The sequence below is a fragment of the Rhinopithecus bieti genome, unplaced genomic scaffold (genome assembly GCF_001698545.2).
Source record: "Rhinopithecus bieti isolate Rb0 unplaced genomic scaffold, ASM169854v2 scaffold_23868, whole genome shotgun sequence".
Lineage (NCBI taxonomy): Eukaryota > Metazoa > Chordata > Mammalia > Primates > Cercopithecidae > Rhinopithecus > Rhinopithecus bieti.
Genome location: NW_016811202.1, coordinates 1,808,501 through 1,833,025, shown reverse-complemented (window position 1 = coordinate 1,833,025; position 24,525 = coordinate 1,808,501). Strand labels below are relative to the sequence as shown.

At 38.8% G+C, this 24,525-nt stretch overlaps 1 protein-coding gene and 1 long non-coding RNA gene across 7 annotated transcripts in view; both read left to right on the top strand.

Annotated features, from left to right (window-relative positions):
• The window catches only part of NARS2 (asparaginyl-tRNA synthetase 2, mitochondrial), a 139,907-nt gene extending 129,335 nt beyond the window's left edge, over positions 1-10,572 (top strand). For 5 of the 6 annotated variants that reach the window (XM_017893592.1, XM_017893594.1, XM_017893597.1 and 2 more), the window contains 3 exons: positions 3,115-3,212; positions 5,462-5,488; positions 9,731-10,572. In XM_017893592.1, the coding sequence (XP_017749081.1) occupies positions 3,115-3,212; positions 5,462-5,488; positions 9,731-9,875 (270 nt within the window). In that variant the 3' untranslated portion in view covers positions 9,876-10,572. The remainder of the gene's footprint in view (positions 1-3,114; positions 3,213-5,461; positions 5,489-9,730) is intronic. The other variant, XM_017893593.1, reaches the window with a different exon arrangement.
• Positions 10,573-16,692: 6,120 nt separating this feature from the next.
• On the top strand, positions 16,693-22,217 carry LOC108543194 (uncharacterized). The gene is made up of 4 exons (XR_001889510.1): positions 16,693-16,825; positions 18,669-18,890; positions 20,782-20,848; positions 20,990-22,217. It is a non-coding gene; the product is annotated as an uncharacterized LOC108543194 (long non-coding RNA).
• Positions 22,218-24,525: the final 2,308 nt, after the last annotated feature.

The window sequence follows — 24,525 nt, the reverse complement described above, 5'->3', positions numbered from 1 at the left end:
TTTTGTTTGAGACAAAGTCTGGCTCTGTCGCCCAGGCTGGAGTGCAGTGGCACTATCTCAGCTCGCTGCAACCTCCACCTCCTGGGTTCACAGCATTCTCCTGCATCAGCCTCTCGAGTAGCTGGGACTACAGGCGCCTGCCACCACGCCCAGCTAATTTTTTGTATTTTTAGTAGAAACAGGGTTTCACCGTGTTCGCCAGGATGGTCTCGATCTCCTGACCTTGTGATCCGCCCGCCTCGGCCTCCCAAAGTGCTGGGATTACAGGCGTGAGCCACCGCGCCTGGCCTATATCTATTTCTAGTAGTTTTATGATTTCAGATCTTATATTTAAATCTTTAATCCATTTTGAGTTAATTTTAGAGCTAAACAAGGATGGAATGCTCTGTTTCAAGGCTACTGTTTCTCAGGCTTTAAATATTTTCAAGCAGAGGCCAGAGAGCCACTGGTTGACTATTCTCTTCCAAAGTTGATTGCCTATAATTCTAAATTTAACACTCTGGATTGAAGGTAAGAAAAGAACAAAATTTTTACCACGTGTCTCTCAACTCCTGTCATATTTTAGCCATATCTCAAAGCAAGACACGAGGAAATAAAGATACCAGACTTTCTTCTTACTCTGAGGACAGAATAACTGCAGGGTCCTGATTAGAGCTCAGCCATATTAATTGTGTAGCTGTTCTCGCTCATTCTGATTCAGCCTAGTGATGAGGATCAGAGCTAATGTTTTTCTCTTTAATGATAGTAATGAGGATAAGGTGTACAGCATTGGGGGCAGATTCTTGAATTATTCTTTATTAATGTTGATTATTCGTAGAGTATATCTCAATCAAAAGTTTCTAAATCAAAACTGGGAAGGGGATAGCTTAATGGCAAGGTGAGGTAAAGTTTTAAAAATGATTATAAGGTAATGTGACATTTAAAGATTAAAATGTGCTTTATAGATTCTTCATTTTTCATTTGTTACACTAAATCTTAGTTTTGTGCCTTCAGGTTCTTGGGCTTAAAAATGTCTACCTGTCCAAAAGACAGGAAAGTCACAAAATAATACAGATAACAATTTTGTTTTTTTTTTTGAGACAAGGTCTTGCCAGTCACCTAGACTAGAGTACAGGTGGTATGATCATGATTCACTGCAACTTCGAACTCCTGGGCTCAAGTGATCTTCCTGCCTCAGCTTGACAAGTAGCTGGGACCACAGTCATGCACCACCACACCCAGCTGCAAATAAACATTTTTAAATTATTTTGTAGGGACAGAGTCTTGCTGTGTTGTCCATGCTGGTCTCGAATTCCTGGCCTCAAGCAGTCTTCCCACCTCAGCTTCCTAAGTAGCCAGGACTACAAGCACATGCCACCGTGCCCAGCCACAAATAAACATTAAAAAAAATTTTTTTTAAGTATTTTTTGGGGGACAGACAAAATCTCACTCTGTCATCCAGGCTGGAGTACAGTGGCATGATCTTGGCTCACTGCAACCTCTGCCTCACGGGTTCAAGCAGTTCCTCATGCCTCTCGAACAGCTGGGACTACAGGCATGGGCCACTGTGCCTGGCTCATTTTTGTATTTTTGGCAGAGAGGGGGTTTCACTAGGTTGGCCAGGCTAGTCTCAAACTCCTGACCTCAGGTGATCCGCCCACCTTGACCTCCCAAAGTGTTGGGATTATAGGCGTGAGCCACTGCACCCAGCCTGAAAAATTAAATATTACTAATTTTGTAAGAAAATACAAATAAAAGAGGAAAACAATTCTAAAATACCTGTAATCTCATCACAGTAGCAACATAACATCTCATTATGTAGATGATAGTCTTTTTTCTATCCATGTCTAAAATTTATCTGATAGTCTGTTGATGTACATTTGAACCTTTTGTCTTAAGTAATGCCAAACATCCTGCGTGTTAATCTTTTTTTGCATCTCTGATTTTCTTAGGATAGGTTCCTTGAACTGCTTGCTGAGTCAAAATGTATTGCATTTTTCAGGCATTTGGTTATCTGTTGCCAAATTGCTGACCAGAAAGGTTGTATCAGTTATATGAGCGTATTGGTTTATCCATTCTGTTATCTGTATTGTTTATCTTATTTCTTATTTGCCTATATTTTTTCTTTCAGACTTAGTTTTGCAGATATATTATCTTCTTATAACTTTTTTTTTTTTTTTTTTTTTTTGAGACAGAGTCTCGCTCTGTGGTCCAGGCTAGAGTGCAGTGGTGCAATCTTGGGTCACTGCAACCTCCACCTCCTGGGTTCAAGCAATTCTCCCACCTCGACCTCCCAAGTAGCTGGGATTACAGACATGCACCACCAAGCCCAGTTAATTTTTTGTGTTTTAGTAGAGACAGGGGGAGTTGCACCATGTTGCCCGCAAGGTGGTCTCGAACTTCTGAGCTCAGGCAGTCTGCTCACCTGAGCCTCCCAAAGTGCTAGGATTACAGGCATGAGCTACTGTGCCCGGCCATCATCTCCATTTGATAACTCCAGAATGTTATCTTGTTCTTTTAATTTTGTACTTCTTTGATTAATAATCAGAATTTATTTTATATGTCCTAATAGCAATACTACAAATTAAACTCTTCATTGCCACGTTATAAGAGAAAACAGACAAAAATACACCTTAAATGTTCAACTAAAAAGGAAAGCAGTTAAAAAATTATAATTCCAATCAATAAACTATTAAACATTAAAGCTATTAAAACATAACGTGAAGTATTTTACTAATATAGGAAAATATTAGTTTATTAGGTAAGACAAGTGGTAAGTTTTATCTGTAATTATACTTTTAAATGTATAATAAGGGAAAAAATATGAAAGGAAATCCACAAAATGTAATTGTTTCTGGTGGTGATAGGTGATTTTAATGTTTCATAATTTTAACACTTTCCACATTTTATAATTAACATTTCTGTCACATTTATGAAGAAAATACATTTTTGTTAAGTATACTACACAAATGGTGCAAGAGAGAGGAAATTGTCCACCTGTAATTTTTATGTAGTCAGTAAGATTCTGGTAGGTAGTTAATTAGCCATTGCCAAAATGTTAAACGTTTACTTGCTTCAGAAACTGACTGTTGGAATCAACTGAAAATATAATGCTAATAATTTTTTTTTTCCTAGGTTGCTGCTGTTGATCTTCTGGTTCCTGGAGTTGGGGAACTCTTTGGAGGAGGCCTCAGAGAAGAACGATACCATTTCTTAGAGGAGCGCTTAGCCAGGTATTGGTCAGACCTAAAAGAAACACAATTTAGAAACTGAGCATAAGGTGCTCAAAGGTGGTCATTGCATAGTAACAGAGTGAAGACCCTGGGCCTCAGTGCCTGACAGAACTGGATCTCAGATTCTCTGTGTCCTTGAGCAAGTTGTTAATTTACCTCTGAGCTTCCCTTTCTTCAGGAATGGAACTCTTACATGAAAAACCCACAGTGATATTTGCCCACTATATTTACATACCTTTCCCTATGGAAAGTAGCTTTTTAAAAAGTTAATAATAAAATGAGAAGAGAGAGTTGCCCCTTAAAGCTTGTCCTACATTTTCATCTTATCTGTATTCTTTATTTACTCTCAATTATGATTGGCAGACTTCTATAGAGACATAAAGACAGACTCTGAGCCAGGGAAAGGATGAAGTTGGGGAAAGAAAACTAGTCAGATAGCAAGCATTTAGAATAAGCACATTTCACTTCCTCAGATTCTCTTCTATGTAGGGGTCTTGATTTAGCTATTTGATTAAGTTTAATTTAAGTTGCTGTTTGAGAACTGGGAAATAAATCTGTAAACACATAGAGAATGTTTCAGAGAGGGGGAGTAAGGAATTGTGTTTCTAATTGAACTGCCGCTCCTACATATACATGTCTATGCCATAATGACTGCCTGAACAAACCGTACCTGTTTTCCATGATTTCTACTTTAGTAAAAGTACTGCCAGACTTTAAAAAAAAAAAAAAGACTTTTACTATGTCTGTATGCCTCATTCTCTCCAGATAGTACTGAGTTTCATAGTAACCTGGAAAAGCCATAATTGTTTGAAAATACTCTGTTAGCCATTTGTGAGGCCTTCTTTTCCTAATGGGGAAAATGCTTTAAAAGTTGATGCTTTGTCAAGGTCCCAACCTATATGTAAAAATCTTGGGTAACTTACTTTTGTTACCCCACACATCTGAACTGCTCTACTGGGTTAGGATCCAAAAGAAAGGGGATACATAGGTTTGAGGAAGACTGTATTCGTTAGATGACTAACTCCTTACTACTATTACAGTGTTTAAAAAGTCCTGAGAAAGCTGTGGAACTGAAGGTCAGACTCTAGTTGGAAAGAATCTGAGTATTCTCTATGTTTTTTAAAAAGCACAATACAAATCACACATGGCAAGAAACCTCATCTGTTGAAAGATTAATTGGTCTGTTTTCTTTGCTTGCTTCCTTCCTCCAGGAAACCTTTCCTCATAACATTAAATGTTTACCTAATACCTGATAATAGCTACATGTATCTTTCTTAATGAAGTGGATATATATGATTCCCTATTTCAGGGATTTGTCTGTGGCTGCTCTTCATGTTTTCTGTATTTTTGTGTATTTGAATTTTTCATATTCCTGGTCACATTAGATCACTGTAGTCCAAAACACGTTTTTAAAGGGCTGAGTTGAATTTCAATTAGCACTAAGAATTTTAAATTTTATTAATAGTTCTCAAACAAGAATCAATTTGCAACCATATTATAAAGGCAGCCTCAGAATCTATATTACTGTTTTAATGTTGAAGAACGAAAGTTTTGTCTATGTGTCCCTCGTCTGTGTGTGCCTCCCAACAACCTTAACTAGTAATAATAGTGCTTTTCTTTTTTTTTTTCTTTTCTCTTCTTTTTTTTTTTTTTTTTGAGATGGCGTCTCAGTCTGTTGTCCAGACTGGCGTGCAGTGGCATGATTTTGGTTCACTGCAACTTCTGCCTCCTAGGTTCAAGCAATTCTTCTACCTCAGCTTCCCAAGTAGCTGGGACTACAGGCATGCACCACCACACCCAGCTAATTTTTGTATTTCTAGTAGAGATGGGGTTTCACCATGTTGGCCAGGCTGGTCTGGAACTCCTGTTCTCAAGTGATCCTCCCACCTTGGCCTCCCAAAGTGCTGGGATTACAGGCAGGAGCCACTGCACCCTGCCTAAAAGTAGTGCTTTTCTTATGTCACAGGATAATAAACTCATCTCAGGTGAATCCCTTCCTTTGGACTCTGCATCATATTTTCTTTCTATAACATTTATTATCTAAACTATTTATTTGATAACATTTTGTGCTATTGGTTAACTTACTGTATAGTTTCAGCTCCTCAACTATATTGAGTATTACTTGAGAGCAGAGGCTTTGTCATCTACTTCTTTATAAAGAGGTCTTTACACACACCCAGAATAAATGTTTAGTGGTTAATATTTATCTTATTGCCATTCCCTGAAAGAATTTTATTTTCCTTTAACAGATCAGGACTTACAGAAGTCTACCAATGGTAAGAATGTGGCCCCTAATAATTCTTACTCCAGCTGCTTGTCTGTTGCCTAGAATCGTTTTACTTGTATCCCCAAGACCTGGTGAAAAGAAAACAGTGAGCTTAACTGTTCTTAGGTCAGGGAAGGGGTTGGGGCTCAGAAGATTACTTCCTTTGGGTTCTTGAAAAATAGTAATAATAACTCTCATTTCCTTACTACTTATTGTGTATCAGATAATTATGTTAAAAATTTTATGTATATTGGCCGGGCTTGGTGGCTCATGCCTATAATCGCAGCAGTTTGGGAGGCCAAGACGGGTGGATCACCTGAAGTCAGGAGTTCAAGACCAGCCTGGTCAACATGGTGAAACCCTGTTTCTACTGAAAATACAAAAATTAGCCAGGCATGGTGGCAGGCACCTGTAATCCCAGCTACTTGGGAGGCTGAGGCAGGAGAATCGATTGAGCCCGGGAGACGGAGGTTGCAGTGAGCCGAGATCACACAATTGCACTCCAGCCTGGGGGACAGGAGCGAGACTTCATCTCAAAAAAAAAAAAAAAAAAAAAAAAAGTATATTATCTCATGTAATCATCCTGTCACCCTGTGAATTAGGTACTATTATTAACCCCCTTCTTATTATCCCCTAGGCTTGAGGCCCAGAGATATTAACTAATTTAGCCAAGATCACACAGTTTGAGGGATGGAGATGGGACTTGGTCTCTCTGAATCAAAATCCTTGGCTCGGCTGGGCGTGGTGGCTCACGCCTGTAATCCCAACACTTTGGGAGGCCAGGGTTGGTGGATCACTTGAGGTCAGGAGTTCCAGACAAGCCTGGCCAACATGGTGAAACCCTGTCTCTACTAAAAATGCAAATACTAGCTGAACATGGTGGCGCATGCCTATAATCCCACCTATTCGGGAGGCTGAGGCAGGAGAATTGCTTGAACCTTGGAGGCAGAGGTTACAATGAGCCAAGATCGTGCCACTGTGCTCCAACCTGGGTAACAGAGCGAGACTCCGTCTCAAAAAATAAATTGATGAATTTTTAAAAAATTCTTTCCTCTTTACCATTATGCTGCAATTTCTTTTTGTGTGAAATTAGGGGCTTGAGCTAAGTGATCCCTAATGTCTCCACAAACTATAGAAATCTGAGTTGCTTAGGGAGGACCACGTGTCTGTACTCATACATTCACTTCCTCAAAGTTGTTTTGGTTTTCCTTATGAAGACTTTTTCTTCAAGTACTTTTCAATATATGTAAATTTTTATTATATTTATTAGCACTCCTTCAGGATCTTGGTATAATAATATCAACAATATTATTAATCCTTTTGCTGTCCTCGGGAAGAGGAAGGGGCAAGTTACCTACACCCTTGCCTTTTGGTTTGGAAGGAGATAGGTTTCAGAGATGAAAAAAAAATGTAAAATTGGCTTCAGGTGATGGCCTTTGAATGCCTTATATTAACCAGTAATGACCTTATATATACTTAATCTCTCTGAGTCTTGGTTTTTTGGCTGTAAAATGGAATGATATTATCTCTTTCACAGAGTTATTGTGTAGATGAAACAATACAGGTTAAGTATCTACATATAGTAGAAGCTTAGTAAATGCTGGTTTCCTACCCCCTTTCTTTCTTTCTTCTGAGTCTTGCTGTTAGGTAGATAAGCCTGATAATTGAGCAAGCTTATGCATGTTATAGTTTGTAAAAACTAGCCTTAAAAAAAGCTAAACACACAGTGGCTCACAGCTGTAATCCCAGCACTTTGGGAGGCCTAGGCAGGTGGATCACTTGAGGTCAGGAGTTCGAGACCAGCCTGACCAACATGGTAAAACCCTATCTCTACTAAAAATACAAAAATTAGCTGGGTGTGGTGTGACAGGTGCCTGTATTCCCAGCTACTCGGGAGGCTCAGGCAGGAGAAACTCTTGAACCTGGGAGGTGGAGGTTTCAGTAAGCCAAGATTGCACCATTGCATTCCAGCCTGGGCAGCAAGAGCAAAAGTCCGTCTCAAACAAAACAAAACAAAACAAAACAAAACAAGCTAAATACAAACTGCACCCCAACCTGGGCAATAGAGCAAGACTCTGTCTTAAAAAAAAAAAAAAATTGGTTAAATAAGTTTAAGCCTTGAAAGTCTTTATTAATCATTTTAGTACCATTCTTTTCTCAAATAAAGTTTTCAAATCCATAAGATCTCCTTGAATTTGCTTCCTTCTATCTTAGTGTATTAAAGGTAAAAGAGACCTTAGACATCTTCATAGCTGTGATGTCTGCTAGTGTTCCACCATATGGTGAGAAGCCACCCCAGATGGCTAAGAATTTACTCGCTTCATATTTCTATATGCCATATGCAAATTAAATATATAACTAGTTCCACACATTTCATAGCATCTCTTCCATAATCTCACTACCCTGGAACCAATTTAACAATAATCAAACAAATACATATACATTAGAAAACTTTTTTCTTAGAAATGGATTTTTTCATCTATCAAAGCAAAAGCAAGAAAAATGCTACAGACTGAACCCCTCTGCTGCATACAGTTTGCGGATGTTCATGCCAGTGTTTTAATATCAGTGTATGAGAAATTTAGACCCATCTAAAACTACTGCTGGAGTTTCTAGCAGCCATGTCAGGTCCTGCAGGCATTTATGACAGGTAGTTTGGTGTGCTGTTCATTTCATCGCTTAGTCAAAGTGTACTCTGTCCCCATGCCTTGTAAACTTTAAAGTTAATTTAGCGACTGAACATTCCAGTTATTCAAGACTATGTGCCTCCCATTATTTCTTATAGTTTTTACTAATCTGAAGTTTTATGCTAGATATTCTGTAATGTTGATCTCTTACCTGATTACAACTCATTTGGTTGGAATTAATCTTTTCTTTTAAAAAGATAAGTACTTAGACTTAACTCCTTAGAATAGTAGTATAAGTAGCCATTATTATTAATGGTGGGGAAATAGGTTGATGGACAGTCTTTATGATTGAGGAGCCAAGTCACTACAAGTTATGTTGCTTACGTCTTATTATAGAACTGATTTTACAAATCATTCAAGAAAAGATAAACTTGTTTGGTTGTTTTTGTTTTCTGTTTTTTGGTTTTTCTGAGACAGAGTCTCACTCTGTCGCCGAGGCTGGAGTGCAGTGGCTCCATCTCTGCTCACTGCAACCTCCACTTCCAGGGTTCAAGCAATTCTCCTGCCTCAGCCTCCTGAGTAGCTGGAATTACATATGGGCGCCACCACACCTGGCTAATTTTTTTGTTTTTAGTGGAGACGGAGTTTCACCACGTTGGCCCTGCTGACCTTGAACTCCTGAGCTAGTGATCTGCCCACGTTGGCCTCCCAATGTGCTGGGATTACAGGCATGAGCCACCGTGCCCGGCCGATAAACTTGTTTTAGTCGATATTATATAACTTAAGAATTTTCCCACCAAATGACATAATAAAATATTTATAGTTGTCCTTTTCCTCTTTTCTTCCTAAAACTTTTTCCAATGCTGGTGTGTTAGAATCTGAGTTTCTGTCATGGCTGTGCCATTGTCTTGCCATGTGGTCTTTAGTGAGAAAAGAATGTGCATGGATGGGTTTCAGAGGCTGTCTAGCATGTCAGCAGAATGACTCTGGGCATCTTCTGTAGGCCTGAGGCAGAGAATTAAAGGTTTTTCCTCACTCCAGCATTCAAGCATATATTTTTGTGCCTTCAAACAAAACTTCATGTAATTAACACCTACTCTAGAGCATTTCCTAGTGATAAAACATTGAATGAAGCACAGTTTCTGCCCTGTTGTAGCTTATAGTCTAATCTCTAGGATATCTTTTCATAATGTAACAGGCAAAACTCTGCACTCTCCTCTGTGTATTGAACAGTATGATTTTGGGAAGGAAAAGAAAACATTAACATACCAAGAAATAAAAGAGGCAAATATTTTCAAGAAAATTAGTAAATCCATAGAAAATCTTCTATAGCCTCCTGAGGCAAGTTTTCTGTCATAAACGCATAAATATAATAGCTTAAAAAGGAAGTGACCAAAGCCCATGACTGCTTGACAGGATCCACTGCTGTTTCTCTGGGTAACCTTGGATAGATTATTCAGCTTCTTCCTTTCCATTGTTTGTCTGTGGAGGGGAAAGACTGGTCTATCACAGTGAGGTAAATAATAACAAATGATTGCAAAATACGTTTGAAACATAAAATTCTACTCATAACATCTGGTCTTATACAATATATATAAATGATGATTTTCTGTTTTTGAAAACAGGTATCTGGACCTTCGTCGATTTGGATCTGTGCCACATGGAGGTTTTGGGATGGGATTTGAACGCTACCTGCAGTGCATCTTGGGTGTTGATAATATCAAAGATGTTATCCCTTTCCCAAGGTTTCCTCATTCATGCCTTTTATAGCTAGAAGATTGGTTAAGGAAAAGCACCCCATGACAGAGGCACTGCACAGGATTGTGCAGACAGTAGAATGCATGTTTGGATTTTAGAAATGCAGATTTCAACGTGTAATTGTTGTGCCATAAGATATAGAAAAAATTTAAGTGGTTGTGATTTTCTTAGAAAGTTGAGGGTATTTCATGTAAGGATGAGCTCCCCCAAGAAGAGGTACTTACAGCAAGGGGACTCTCAAATCCATTACCTCAATTAAGAAGAAATGAAGAAATTGAATTAGGTAGTCTCAGAGTTTCTTTTAAACTCTAAAACAGGATGAGATAATGTATTTTACTTTGTCTGTACTCATTAAATCACTCCCTGTGTAATTTTTGAGAACCATCTAGTAGCTCAAAATAAAATAATGTTGGATCTTTCCCTTGCCATATACTTTGTGATTAATCCTTATCTCTTCCAGTACTTTTCCTAAACATTGCAGGAAAAAAAATATTCCTTAAGTCTTAATTGATTAACGAAGTAGGGTATCTGAATTAAAAATCTCCTTTTCATTGAACTGGATGAAAGAAATCAGATTTAATAACTGTTGCTTTTCATTTTAAAAGCTATTGAGATATTACATTAAGTATTTCAACTCTTTAATCACTGTTGTGTTATAATTTGTTTATATTTGATGTTTATAATTTCTCTAATAAAATCGATTTTTTTATTGGCGCTTATGGAAAAAAAGTTATATATTTTTTAATTTCATTTGGTCCTTTCCCAGTAAAATTTGGAAGAAAGGTATTTTCAATCCAAGATGAGGATGAAAATTTGGCTGAGCCTAAAGGATGGGTAATTCTAGAGTTAAAAAGTACTGTGGTCAGCTGGGCATGGGGGCTCACGCCTGTAATCCCAGCACTTTGGGAGGGCAAGGTGGGTGGATCACTTGAATTCAGTAGTTCCAGACCAGTCTGGACAACATGGTGAAACCCCATTTCTACTAAAAATACAAAATTAGCCAGGCATGGTGGCAGGTGCCTGTCATCCCAGCTACTTGGGAGGCTGAGGCAGGAGAATCACTTGAACCTGGGACCCGATGTTATGGTGAGCAAACAACGTGCCACTGCCCTCCAGCCTGGGCGACAGAGGGAGACTCCATCTAAAAAAAAAAAAAAAAAAAAAAAAAAAAAAAAAAAAAAAAGTAGTGCGGTCTATGAGAGTGAAAAGAGCACTGATTGGGGAGTTCGGAACCTGACAATTCTAGCACTTTGTATAAGCTGCTTACTGTATAGGAACTCAACATCATTTTCTTCAGAGTTGATATAATACGTGTGTGTGTGTGTGCGCGCGCGCATGTGCACGCACACACATGCATATGTTTAAAATTGAAATGCTACATAAACTTTTTAAAAACTTGTTTTAGTCTTTGTCTTCATTGAGTTACATGTATAAGGACCTATAGCAAATTGTATTCTCAGTGGAATATGCATGTATCAAGTAATTGTAAATGGGCATGCATGCCTGAATGATGAGTTTTCTAAGTCTCATTAGATGGGTTCTCCTAGATTATTTCCTAATGAAGTTTGTCTGTATACTTTAACCTAATTTAAAACCAAACAGCTGAAAAGAAACAAATTCCAGAGCCTTAAGAGTTGGAAGACACCTGAGAGTTTGCAAAGTTGACCTTCTGCCTAATGCAGAGAGGTTCTGTTTACCTGGGCGCTTGGTTTTCCAGTCTCTTTTTGACAAAGAAATCAGTGTCCAGCAAAACTGTTCATTCCATTTCTGAATCTAATTGCTAGCTTTTGCTGAGCTAAAATCTCAGGAAAATCTACTTCCCTGGAACTTTAATCCCTTGGGCTTAGGTACCAACTTTAGGACAGACTAAAAGGGATAATTAGGGCTTCCATAAGGCTTGCCTCATCCATAATTAGAGAAATTCATTTGTTTATTCAACAAATATTTGAGCTTCTTTTATATGCCGAGACTATGTGGTGTAGGTGCTATATAAACAGTTGTGAACCAAACAGAAATGACCCTGCCTTCATGGAATTAAATAATATATTTGAGAAGATATATAATAATTAAATAACTTATTTCAAAATACAGTTTGTGCTGTAAAGTTACATGAAGAACAGGAAAGCATAGATAAGCTTGCTAGAAAAGGCATGTCTGAAAACGTGACATTTAACCCTAGACCTAGAAGATAAAATGCAGAAAACATTTTTAAAATATTTGCAGCATCAGCCTGTATTGATTTGGCATTCAGGTCTTAGTAGATACCATATTAATTTAGTGGAACAAGGGACGTTTATAGACCCAGAACCTGGAGGCACTGTAATTTCCAAAGCTGTCAGGAATTATGCCTCCCGTGATTTTTGAGGGACCTGATAGAATTGTAATGTTAACATGACAGAAGTTAACAAAATAATAGTGATGGAAAGATTGCTGAGTTAGAGAAACCCCAGGTTGTGGACCCAGCATTACCATAAATTCAGTTGCAGAGCATTAAGCAAGTAAAATAATCTTTGTGGCCTCCAGTTTTTTCACCTACAGTACTACCACATTTTGAAGTAGGTAAGCTCTGTGGATCCTTTTATCTCTTAATCTTCTGTGAACCTGTGCTGGACTTGGTCACTAATAATTGATTTAGAGTCTAACCTTTAGGCAATATGTAGTCCCCTGTTTTAGTATGTATTAGGTCTCCAAAATGTGTAACTAAGTCACATCGCTGAAAGTTGAACAATAGACTTAAATGTGTTCTTATACTGTATATGTGGAAGGAGGAAAGGCCCTTCTCAAGGCATCTTGGCTTTTTGTTAGCGTTTTCACCAGTGTATTTCCGAAACTTTATACATTCTTTTCCTTGATAGTTTATCACACAATGAATATCCAGTTGAAGCCAAATACTTTGCCACCTATAGCAAGCCTAATAATTTGTCTTTGGCACAATACTTCTATTTTGCCAATAATTGAACAGAAACAAAAATTCATGTCAGACAAAGATGATGAAAATGCCAAAACTGAACTGTTGCTTGCAGGCAGCATCAGCAGGAAAAAACTCAAAATGTTTACTCATCAGCTGAGAGATGAATATCTAAATTATACATTGCAAACAGTGTTGTATAAGTCAATGTATAATGAATAAAAATATGGATTCAATAGTTGAGTACTGTCTAAACTGTAATATGTTTTAGTGCTCAGTTTCTGAGTTAAAAGGTGATAAGAGGGTTAGTTTTTCACTTGAGTAACCAGTTTCCAATGAGGAAAAAAATCAGATTATGTTTTCCCACGATTTCCAAATGTCACCCGAAAATAATAACCCCAGCAGCCCAAGTAGAAGTATATTCTGAAACTTCGAAATGTTTTTTCCATTATTAATTCTCATTTCAAATTTTGAGATAGGTTGAGAAAAATAGTTGCTTTCCATCTGGCTGTCCTTTTGCCTGGGGAAAGTTGTGCTGTCATGTTTTTAGGTCTGACAAGAACTTAATTGTGTGAGTGATCCATTCCAGATCTAAACATAACTCTCCAACCCTTTAACCCAACCCAGAGACTCTTTAACTGTCACAGAGTAGCAAAAGAACTGTTTGACCTTTTGTTCTTGTCAGACTGGATCTGCCAGAAGCCTCCCTCTACAATGTTATATATTCATATTCTCTATAAATTGAATGTAGACATTGAAGCATGACTGAACAGGCATTGAAGATGCACTTGGTGAGGTGGATTAACTCTACCCATCTTTAAATCCCTTGCTTCAGATAATTATAGATGAGAGATGCTTATTTGGATTGTATTGCTATTTATTCTTATGTTTATTTTAGTAAGCGGTGAGGCAAGAACATAAAAATGTACAGTTGAAAGACAGATTGGCCTGGGTTGATTGAAAAGTAATGTGTGGGGTGTTTTGGCTTCTGATTAATATTTGTATTCAGTCTGCAATCTAAAGTATGTATAATTTAAAAAAAAAAACAGGTGAGAGTAACGTCTGATTATAATTTCTTCCCAGTTAATCTTCAGAATTAAAAAATAGTAAAAGCATTAAGAAAAGGGCAGAAAGCGGGCCAGGTACAGTTGCTCACGCCTGTAATCTCAGCACTTTGGGAGGCCAAGACAGGCAGATCACCTGAGGTCAAGAGTTCGAGACCAGCCTGACTGACATGGTGAAACCCCGTCTCTACTAAAAATAGAAAAATTAGCCAGGTGTAGTGGCAGGCTCCTGTAATCCCAGCTCCTTGGGAGGTTGAGGCAGGAGAATCGCTGGAACCTGGGAGGCGGAGGTTTCAGTGAGCCGAGATTGCGTCATTGCACTCCAGCCAGGGCAGCAGAGCGGGACTCCATCTCAAAAAAAAAAAAAAGAAAAGGGCAGAAAGCAACCTTAATCACTGTATTGAAATGATTTAGTAGGACTTTCCTAAGAAAGCATCATTTTAGGTCATGGTCAGCATCCCTCCCTGAACTTGGACATTCTGCTGTTGCCAGGATCCCTACATTGGCTTGTGATTAACTAAGGCTCCAGTTAGCTATTGCACAGTTTGGACCCAGCATTACCGTAAATGGAGTCCAGTGAATTTCTAGCCATTATCAGCACACTGGATAGTTTCCAGGGGGCCATTATAAAGAAGCCACTGGGAGTTTAGGTGGTTTTTAAACTGTCATTCAGGCAGCTGGTCATTGAATTAACATAACTCATGACTTCAGAAATTTTCTGCTATACCTTTACTGTTCATAATTGTTACTAATAACATGACTATTCTTTGGGCATTGCTTTACAGTTCATAAACATGTTTCATGTATCTTCTTAGTTATCCAGACAATACATTGTGGACTTTGTTCCTTTGTATCTTACTGGGCATGAGATTTATTTGGTTTATTTGTTATAAAAATGCAAAGTTCCTTTTGGGAGGCTGAGGTGGGCGGATCAGGAGATCGAGACCATCCTAGCTAACACGGTGAAACCCCGTCTCTACAAAAAATACAAAAAAAAAATTAGCCAGGCATAGTGGTGGGCGCCTGGAGTCCCAGCTACACAGGAGGCTGAGGCAGGAGAATGACATGAACCCGGGAGGCAGAGCTTGCAGTGAGCCAAGATCGCACCATTGCACTCCAGCCTGGGTGACAGAGTAAGACTCTATTTCCAAAAAAAAAAAAAAAAAAAAAAAAGTTCCTAATACTGAGAGAAAGACTACAAATGAAATTCACTGCCCTCAGCTTCTAGAGAAGCCAGAAAACATAAAACCTTCTAATAACCAAAGAATCTTGCATCTTAAGCCCCAGAGGTTACTGAATTTGTCACAAAATACACACCTTGACCTTGTTGTATCCAGGGAGAGGGAACAGGAGAATGAAGGAAGATGATACTTGATCTCAAATACATTTGAGTAAAGAGAAACACTGAAAATGGGATAAAGGATCCTAGACCCAGCAATGTACCTAAGCTCATTGTGCCTCAAATTTTTAATCAGTTTATACTCACATTTGCAACCTTCCTTTCAGGATCATCCTAGAATTGTGGATAGAAAGATAAATGAAAGAAACTTTGATAGGAATTATTAATATCTTCCTCGAAGTCACAGACCTTTGATTTTTCAAGGTAATTATCTGAAAATAGAAACTTGATGGGCCTGTGTAACAAAGGTTTTTTTTCTGCAACTAATGCCCATGTACACAGGTGCAACTGTATGTTGCTGAACCTGAGCCATCTACAACTGTGATTCTTTGACTCATAACTTTCTCTACACGCTAGCTCAACAAGAATTGCTGTTTTGCCATTTTCCTAGGAACCTAGTTTTGAAAAATCTCTCCTTAAAGAAGATAATCCTTCCCCTGTCTATGATATATGAACTATTCCCCTCTGTATTTCTCCTGGTTCCTAGTAATTTACCTACTGTAGCTTCACTGAGTAGGAACTCAATAGAGATATTTTATTTGGTTTTTTGTTTTTTTAATTTTTTTGAGACAGGGTCTCAGTCTCTTGCCCAGGCTAGAGTGCAGTGGTATGATCACAGCTCATGGCAGCCTCAGCCTCCCAGGCTCAAGTGATCCTCCTGCCTCAGCCTCCCATGTAGCTAGGACCACGGGCACAAGCCACCACACCCAGCTAATTTTTGTACTTTTTGTAGAGACAGGGTTTTGCCATGTTGCCCAGGCTGGTCTTGAACTGGGTTCAAGCAATCCTCCCACTTTGACCTCTGAAAGGGCAGGGATTACAGGCATGAGTCACTGTGCCTAGCCTTATTTTTTGGAGACAGGGTCTTGCTTTGTCCCTCAGGCTTAAGTGCAGTGATGGCTCAATGCAGCCTCAACCTCCTGGGCTCAAGCAGTCCTCAGCCTCCCATGTAGCTGGGATCACAGGTATGCACCACCACACCTAGCTAACTTTTTATAGAGACAGGGTCTCACTTTGTTGCCCAGGCTGGTCTTAAACTCATGGGCTCAAGTAGTCCGCTTGCCTCGGCCTCCCAAAGTGCTGGGATTACAGGTTTGAGCCACTACACCCAGCCAAGAAGTTTTTCTCTCCTCAGAGAGCTCTGGTTGTTAGAAACTTCTACCTGAGAATAAGGAAACCTGTCTCTCTGTATCATGCAAATGGAATAAAATAGAAACACAACTCTTGTTTTCCAGTATAGAACCTCTAGCTGCTCAGGTGGACTGTCTGTCCTTCCCTGAAGTGCTGCACCCCTCTGTGTTGTTCATCAGGCCATGTGTCCTTATAATGGGCCTTTCTATTGGTAGATAAAAACTTCCCTCTCCTGTTCACTCAGCTGCTACCCAAGTATCCTGTGATACCAATCTTAATAGTAGAAGAACTTTCAAGTCTCCACTGCCTCCTTCCTATGTGCCTTACAGCCTGTGGTGGTTGCTGAAAAACTTTAATTGCAGTGTCAGTGTTCAGGGACAGTCCCAACTCTTCATGTGAGGATTGCAGAAATGGGCTTGGACCATATACAGACAGCGTCATGAGGCGTTACTGAAAAACAGTTCTGTCACAGAAGATGTCAACTAATATAGGCATTTTCTTTGCCATGCCCCAAGAGGCAAGAGCTGATTCCTATATAGTTAGGATATAGCTGGCCAGTGGTCTCTTTAAATGTAATTTCTGTCTGCCACATTTTAAATTACAGGTTTTTACATCAGGAAACTGTTGGGTCAGATTATTTGGTGCCTTGGAAAGGGCATTAGATGCATAGGGAGAAGACCCTAGTTTAATCTGACATTCCACCCACTAGCTGTAGAAGCTTTAGCAAGTTAATTAATCTGAGTCTGTATACCCATCTGCAAAATGAGGATAATGCTTATCTTATAGAGTGTTGTGAAAGCAATGAAGATTGTGTGAAAGGGTTTCATAAACTGACAAGCACTGCACAAATGTAAGGTCTCCTAAGAAAAACCTCTTCAAAATTCAAAATCTATATGAACAAAGATACTTACTCATGTTAGGTGGAATGTTTTACAGCCATTAAAAATCACAAAAGAAAATGTATTGAAAAAATACAATTTAAAATGGTGAATTTGCAATTACAACAGTGTAAAAGCTGTGTACATAGACTAGAATATGGAAAAAAATGAATTACAGGGCAGTGGAATTGAGTTACTTTTTCTTTAAAGCCTCTTAGGTATATTAGGTGTACTCCGTTTAGTTCAATAAACTTTTATTGAGCTCTCACTCTCCCAAGCCCCATGCTAGATTCTATGGGTGCTGAGACAAATAGGACATACTCCCTCATCTCAGGGGCTCCCATTCTGTACAGTCTTGTCAAAATTTATGTGTTTATGAATCACTGGGGAGCATATTAAAGAAGAAGGTAGAAGTTTCTTGTCAAAATTATGTGTTTATGAATCACTGGGGAGCATATTAAAAATTCACATTATCCTACTCCCACCAGAAACTACCACACCTCTCAACTTTTATCTCTTTTCCTCACTCCATTTCTCCCCAGCATTTCTCCTATGTTTTCTTCTTTCTATGCAAGTGTTAATCTCCCACTCTGGTTCCTTCTATGCCTAGTACTGTATCAACATCCAGGTGCTTCCCCTTCCTTTCTCCACCCCATCCCCCAGCCAGATATGTCAATTGTATTGAAAACAACAACTTACATCTAGTTTACTAAGTACAAACTTGTGCTGGTTAATGTTTCTCAAAAAGTAGGAGTGGGCTCTTTGTTGATCAACAATCTTTTTTTTTTAAATCCGATATGGAAATTTTGGTGTCAAGTTTCACTATCATTTAGTTCTTGATTGATTTTCTTCTGATGGGTTAGTAGCCCTCTGCTCAGGTACCTGTCCTGCTGATAGAGCTGGGGTTACCCTGCACCCTGACTCAACATTGCTTGTCTCCACATGCCTGTAAATGGACTTGGGTGGCTTTCTCAGGCTACACACCTGTCACTTCTTAGTCACCCAGAATCAAAACATTAACAGCTCTGATCACATTGTCTGAACCTATGAGGCTTTATTTCAAGAGTGGTGACACTCCAAAATGCAGCTAGAATTTCCGCATTTTCATGTGTTAGTGTTGAAATTATTTTTCAGGAAACCAATGGTTGGACAATGGCTTCCAGACTTTCTCTTTATGCTCCTTCAGCACTTTATGCAAATACTGGTTGTCTTATGCTGCCATTTGTCTCTGCCAGAATGTGAGCTCCATGACAGCAGGGATAAGAATGCATTCATTTTTGTATCTGCAGTGCCTTGGAGAGTGTCTGACACATACTGGGCACTCATTAAAAAACTGCCAAATGAATCATTAAGGTGACCAAAAACAGGGTGGGGGGTATTTATGTGTCTGAAATAGCTTATGAATTTTTAAACTATCCCTTTCAGTACAAATCTGCCTGGAGCTGTTTCCTGAACACAGGACCAAAAGGCAGGAATCAAAAGTAATAATGAGTTTAGTTATCTGTCTGTTACTGAAGGTGACTTCTAGGGCATCCTCCTGGCATTGCTTCTGGAACACAGTGACTTAGACTTCTTCTGAAGAACATCTCTATGCTGTTCATCATATCGCCAGCACCTAGCCCTGTGCCTGTGCATAGCAAATGCTCAGTAAGTTTTGTTGAATGAATGTATTAAATTGAGAAGAAATTCAGAAACTAGTCCCAAATGAACTTAGTTGCTCAGATTTTCAGTTAGTGGTTTTCCCCACCTTGCTCTCTTAATCTAGACAATTTTACTGCCTCCAAATTGAAGGTAGCTATTATTCGTCATCTAATTTAACAAATGTTAACGTCTGTTCTGTGCCTATCTATGGGGTACCCAAAATTAAACCTAATCTCATACAGTTTCAGTCCCCATACAGTTGGTGCATAATTCTCAGTGCTCCCACAGTCCTTTGAACATACCTCTTACAACATTGCCCAAATACTACTGGAGATATCTGCCTATTTCTCTCCCCAGAAAGACCCTGAAATTCTGAAGAACCTGGTCTTATCTTGGTATTCCTATGCTGAACTTGAAGTAGTAGGTTCTCAAGAAAATCCCTACTGATACTTGACTAACATATACACAAATAACCATTCCCTAGTAACATGTATTTGAATAGAAATATATTTTGTATTTGAATAGAAAGAAACATATGCTTTTCTAAGTATATTCCTAATTTAAAGGGATACTAGGTGAAAGAAACAAGACTGGTTTTTGTGTCTATTAAACACCTTCCAAGGTGTCTACTTAGTTATTAAACCTGTCCTTTTTCTGACAATTCCCCTACCCCTGTCCTGGCCAGTGGGTCCCTAGCAGACATCCTGGGGACCAGAGCTTCCTTTGCTGATAGGTCTAGGGGTGGACACCTGATCGCAAATAGACCAGTTTCATTTTCTCTTGAGAAACTGGGGTTGAGGACACTAGAGAGTCTGGACTGGTTGCTTCAGCCAGGAACATATAAACTTAGGAGCCGGTGGGTAACCATGTACCCAGAGAGACAGAGAAAGCAGTCTTCAAAGAGAAAGAAATGAAGGCAAAATGTTCAGAGATGAGGGAGACATACAAAATGGATGCCTGGTTTTTGCCATGTTTATTCCCTGGCTGCTACTCTTTCTGAGGCCAGATTATTCAACTTTTCCATGGGTTCCATGGGAGATAACTCACTTTCTTACCTCCATTTGATCTTGAGTTTGAAATGGGTATCTGCTTTGACAACTAAAAGAAGTCAAATTAATATACTGTGTGACTTACAGAAGGAATTCTCATTACTTTTTAAGTCTCATTACCTTATAATCACATCTACATATCCCAGAATATATGTCAATCAGGAATTACTTAGATGGGGAATTCCTGATAAAGTAAGATGCAGTAGGAGGGTAAGTGGCTTCTTTGCTTTTCAAATTTCTTAATAGTCTAAGTCACAAAAACAGAAAGCAAATAAATGGAGGCTTATTTACAGAGGGGATTGGACATGTCAGAGCTTTTTTGGAACCACACAATTGGATTTAAAAGATTTTGAAGAACCAACACATTTGGCAGTTTCCCAAACCATCTATTTTTGAAGATTCTGCTTTCCAGAACTGTATTAAGAATGGCCCTTGTCATGGGCTTTAGCTGTGTTTCCGACTAGCCAAAACTAAAAACTGGAAGAGACTAAATAAGTATGTGTGCATGTAGAGCAGCCTAGGCCCTGCAAGTGGACTGACTATAAACAATGATGGTCAAATCTATGAAAATAAGATAAAGACCTCGCTCTTCAGAAACAGTGCCAGATGTGTTCAGTGCTTTGTATACCACACTCTTTCAGCCCTGGTATGCCACACCGTGAATTTAGTGTTCACTTAAAATAATCATTTTGAAAACATGCGTGGAAAATACAGAGGAACTGTGAACTGCTAAAATCATTATCTGGTTCAGGAAAGTTTCAGAGGAAAATCTTGGGGCTTTTTCCTAGAATGTTATGAAAATACTAAGTTATACTGATTGCTGCCAACATATTTTCTAACTGTTCGAGGAAAAGAAAAAATAACAGTTTCCAGCTCTTACTCTTGGTTGACACTGGACCTTGGAGATGCTTGCAGGTAATTTGACTGCATCTACTTTCCTTTTTTGGTTAATTGTGTTAAATGTGCCTCATAACTTCTATTCCCAGTGAGGCTGTCATTTAGAAGGGGTGGGTGGGGGCTGAGGGGAAGCTGTTTTAATTCTGGCTTTTGTTTCAGTCACTAAATGTAATGCCACATGATTGTTGACCCAACAATAATCCAGTTAAAAAACAGTCTTCAGAGTTACTACATCACCAGAATTAACCCTGATTACATCAAATTATGTTGAAACAGACCACAGCTGTTTGCCCTGTTGAAGCAACTGCTTGAGAGCTCCTCCGGAAGATACATCTGGGTGTCACTAAGATACATTTTGGGTTTAATTTTGTTTCTCAACACAAATGTAGGAGGGAAACAAACCCTGTTCTGCTGGGGTGCTTGGTGGAAGCTGAAAACCTTGTGATTCTCCCGCAGTCAAAAGTCATCTCAATTACCAAAGAGAAGGGAACCTGAGATCTTTTGTTTCAGTTTTCTATAGGAAGGATGTAAGAGGGAGGAAATTCAAATCTGTTGAGTATTGCTCTTGCCAGCAAAAGGAAGTGGAACTGACTAGTGAGAAGGTGGTGGGATTTTCTTTGGTGGCTGTATGCAGTGGTGTCAACCCAGGAGAGTAGACTGTTCAATTGTGAAGAATTTTGCAAGACGGTTCTTAAAATATAATATCGTTAAAATTAAGATGTAATAAAAAAATGGGAAATAAGCATTGGAAAAGATGTGGACAGATTGGAACCCTCATACATTGCTGATGGGAATGTAAAATAGTGTAGCCACTGTGGAAAAAAGTTCAGCAGTTCCTTAAAAAGTTAAACAGTGTCACCATATGACTCAGCATTTTCCTAGATAGATGACTCCTAGATAGATACCTAGATTGAAAACATATGTCCACACAAAAACTTGTACAGGAATGATCGCAACAGCATTATTCATAATAGCCAAAAAGCGGAAACAACTGTAATGTTCATCAGTTGATGGATAAAAATGCGGCGTATAAAGAACTGTTAAGTGCTTCAACATGGATGAACCTTGAAAACATTATACAAAGCCAAAGAAGTTAGACACACGAGGTCACATATTGTACGAATATGGTTATTTGAAATGTCTAGAATTGGCAAATCCGTAGAGATGAAAAGTAGATTAGTGGTTGCCAGAGGATGGGATTAGAGGAATGAAGAGTTAATGCTAACGGATATGGTGTTTCTTTTGGGGTAATGAAAATGTTCTGGAATTAGATAGCTGTGATGGTTGTCAAAGTTGATGAATATATTAGAAACCATGAATTATAAACTTTAACATGGTGATTTTTGTGATATGTGAATATCTTAATTAAAAAATTAAGTTATATAAACTTACAATTAAATAAGTTATATTTAAAAGAAAGGTAGTAACTACCCCAAACCCATCACTTGGCTAATTACTTTACATTTTACTATTATGTTCTTGGTGTTATTTATGTCTATTGTGTCTTTATGTTGGAAATACTAAATAATGGTGTATTACTGTGTGTCTCTTAACTCTGTATTCGAGGACATTCACTTGATAGCTTAAAACTGGCCATGGCTGGCAGAGTATTTATGCCACAACAGTTGGTATATACTGTAAATCAAAGCACCCACCAACACCACCAGGGAGCCAATTTAAAAATATTTGCCAGCACATCACTGGCTGTATTGTCGGACAGTCATCTTGAGTAATTCTGGTAGAATTACATAGATGAGATAAAATCCTGAGGCCTCTAGGTCTCCAACAAAACAAAGACTAGCAAGCCTGCACAGTTACTATGCAATTCATCAGGTGCAGAGGGAAATGACATTTCTGGTCATCTGTTGAATAAAGTCACTTTGAATTCAGGGGACATGGTTTTCTCCAGCTTCACTAGTGTTGCATCTGGTATAAGGGGTTGAGTGCTAAAGCCCCTGTAGGATTGTCACAGTGAAGCCAGATAACAGAGTAACCACAAAGAGGTTTAATTCTGTAATCCCACAAAGGAGGACGTCTGAAGAGTGTACAACAGGTCAGAGTTTGGAAACCAAGGGTTGACAAAGTTGGCTCTCTGGAATCTGGGGGTAGCAGTTAGAAAGTTAAAGGAGTCATTGTTTTTTGAAACTATCCAAGAGTTACAGCCATTTCTTTTTCTTTCTTTCTTTCTTTTTTTTTTTTTTAAGAATTCGGGAATCTTATTTTCTTACATGTTTCTGGAATTTTCATTTTTAAAAAAATGTATTTTTAAGTTCCAGGGTACATGTGCAGGATGTGCAGGTTTGTTATATAGGTAAATGTGTGCTATGGTGGTGTGGTACACCTATCAACCCATGATCGAGGTATGAAGCTCAGCAAGCATTAGCTATTTTTCCTAATGCTCTCCCTCTCCCAACTCCCCCCAACCACCCCGCACAGGTCCCAGTGTGTGTTTCTGTCCCTGTGTCCTTGTGTTCTCATTGTTCAGCTCCCACTTACAAGTGAGAACATGCGGTGTTTGGATTTCTGTTCCTGTGTTAGTTTGATGAGGATAATGCCTTCCAGCTCCATCCATGTCCCTGCAAAGGACATGATCTCGTTCCTTTTTATGGTGAGTTACAACCATTTTTAAAAGTGGAACTGCACAGGATTACCTCAACCTACTATGTTCTTCCAGCTAGGCTGTCCCTGTGGGTTTAAACACAATGTAAACAAAGTGGATGTTAAGTGTTCTTACCACAAAAATGATAACTATATTAGGTAATACATTTGTTAGCTAGATTTAACCATCCTACCGTGTATTTTATATATTTGTATTTATATTTCAAAACATCATGTTGTACACAATAAACACATACGATGTTACCTGACAATTTTTATTAAAAAAAACTACTCCAGCCTCTTACAGGTACCTTCACAAATACTATTCTCTGGATCAGAGAGCTCTAGATGTTCCCATGGTCTACAGCCCCCACCTGTCATCCTTTAAGGGTTGTTTCCTTCGTTCTCACAATGAACATTTAATGAGTATCTATTCTATGCTGATACCATGCTGGGAAGCTCTGGGAATACAAAAATGAGGAAGGGCCAGATGTGGTAGCTCATGCCTGTAATCCCAGCACTTTGGGACACCAAGGCAGGAAGATCACTTGAGCCCAGGAGTTCGAGACCACCCTGGGCAACATAGCAAGACATTGTCTCTAAAATAATAATAATAAAAAATAAGTGAGAAAAACACATTTATGTCTTCAAGGAACTCACAGTTCCTTGACAAGGAAATACTTGCAGTACAGTGTGATAATCCAGTTTATATAGGTGCAGTGTGGATATCAAGAAAAGAGTGAACAACTTTGCTGGGGAATGGGGACAGTCAGTTTTAGGGAAAGAGGTCTTGACGTATGTTCAAGATCTAATTCAAGGTAGGAGTTCTCTCTGCAGAGCAAATAAAAGGAGCCAGCACGCACAGCGTGGTTTGGAAGACTACAGCACTTTCTCAAGGATCTTGACAGTCTTTGTTCTTGGTAGATTATGATGACTGATTTACCAGTGGCAGCAGCAAAGTCCTGGGAGCCTAACTGCCACAGAGCTGTTACCACTGATTCTGGTTATTTTCAAAGGAGAAATTGGGAAAATGGGATTGCTCAAACTTTTCTCTAAGAAAGTTTTTTTTTTCTTTTCTACATATATATATATATATA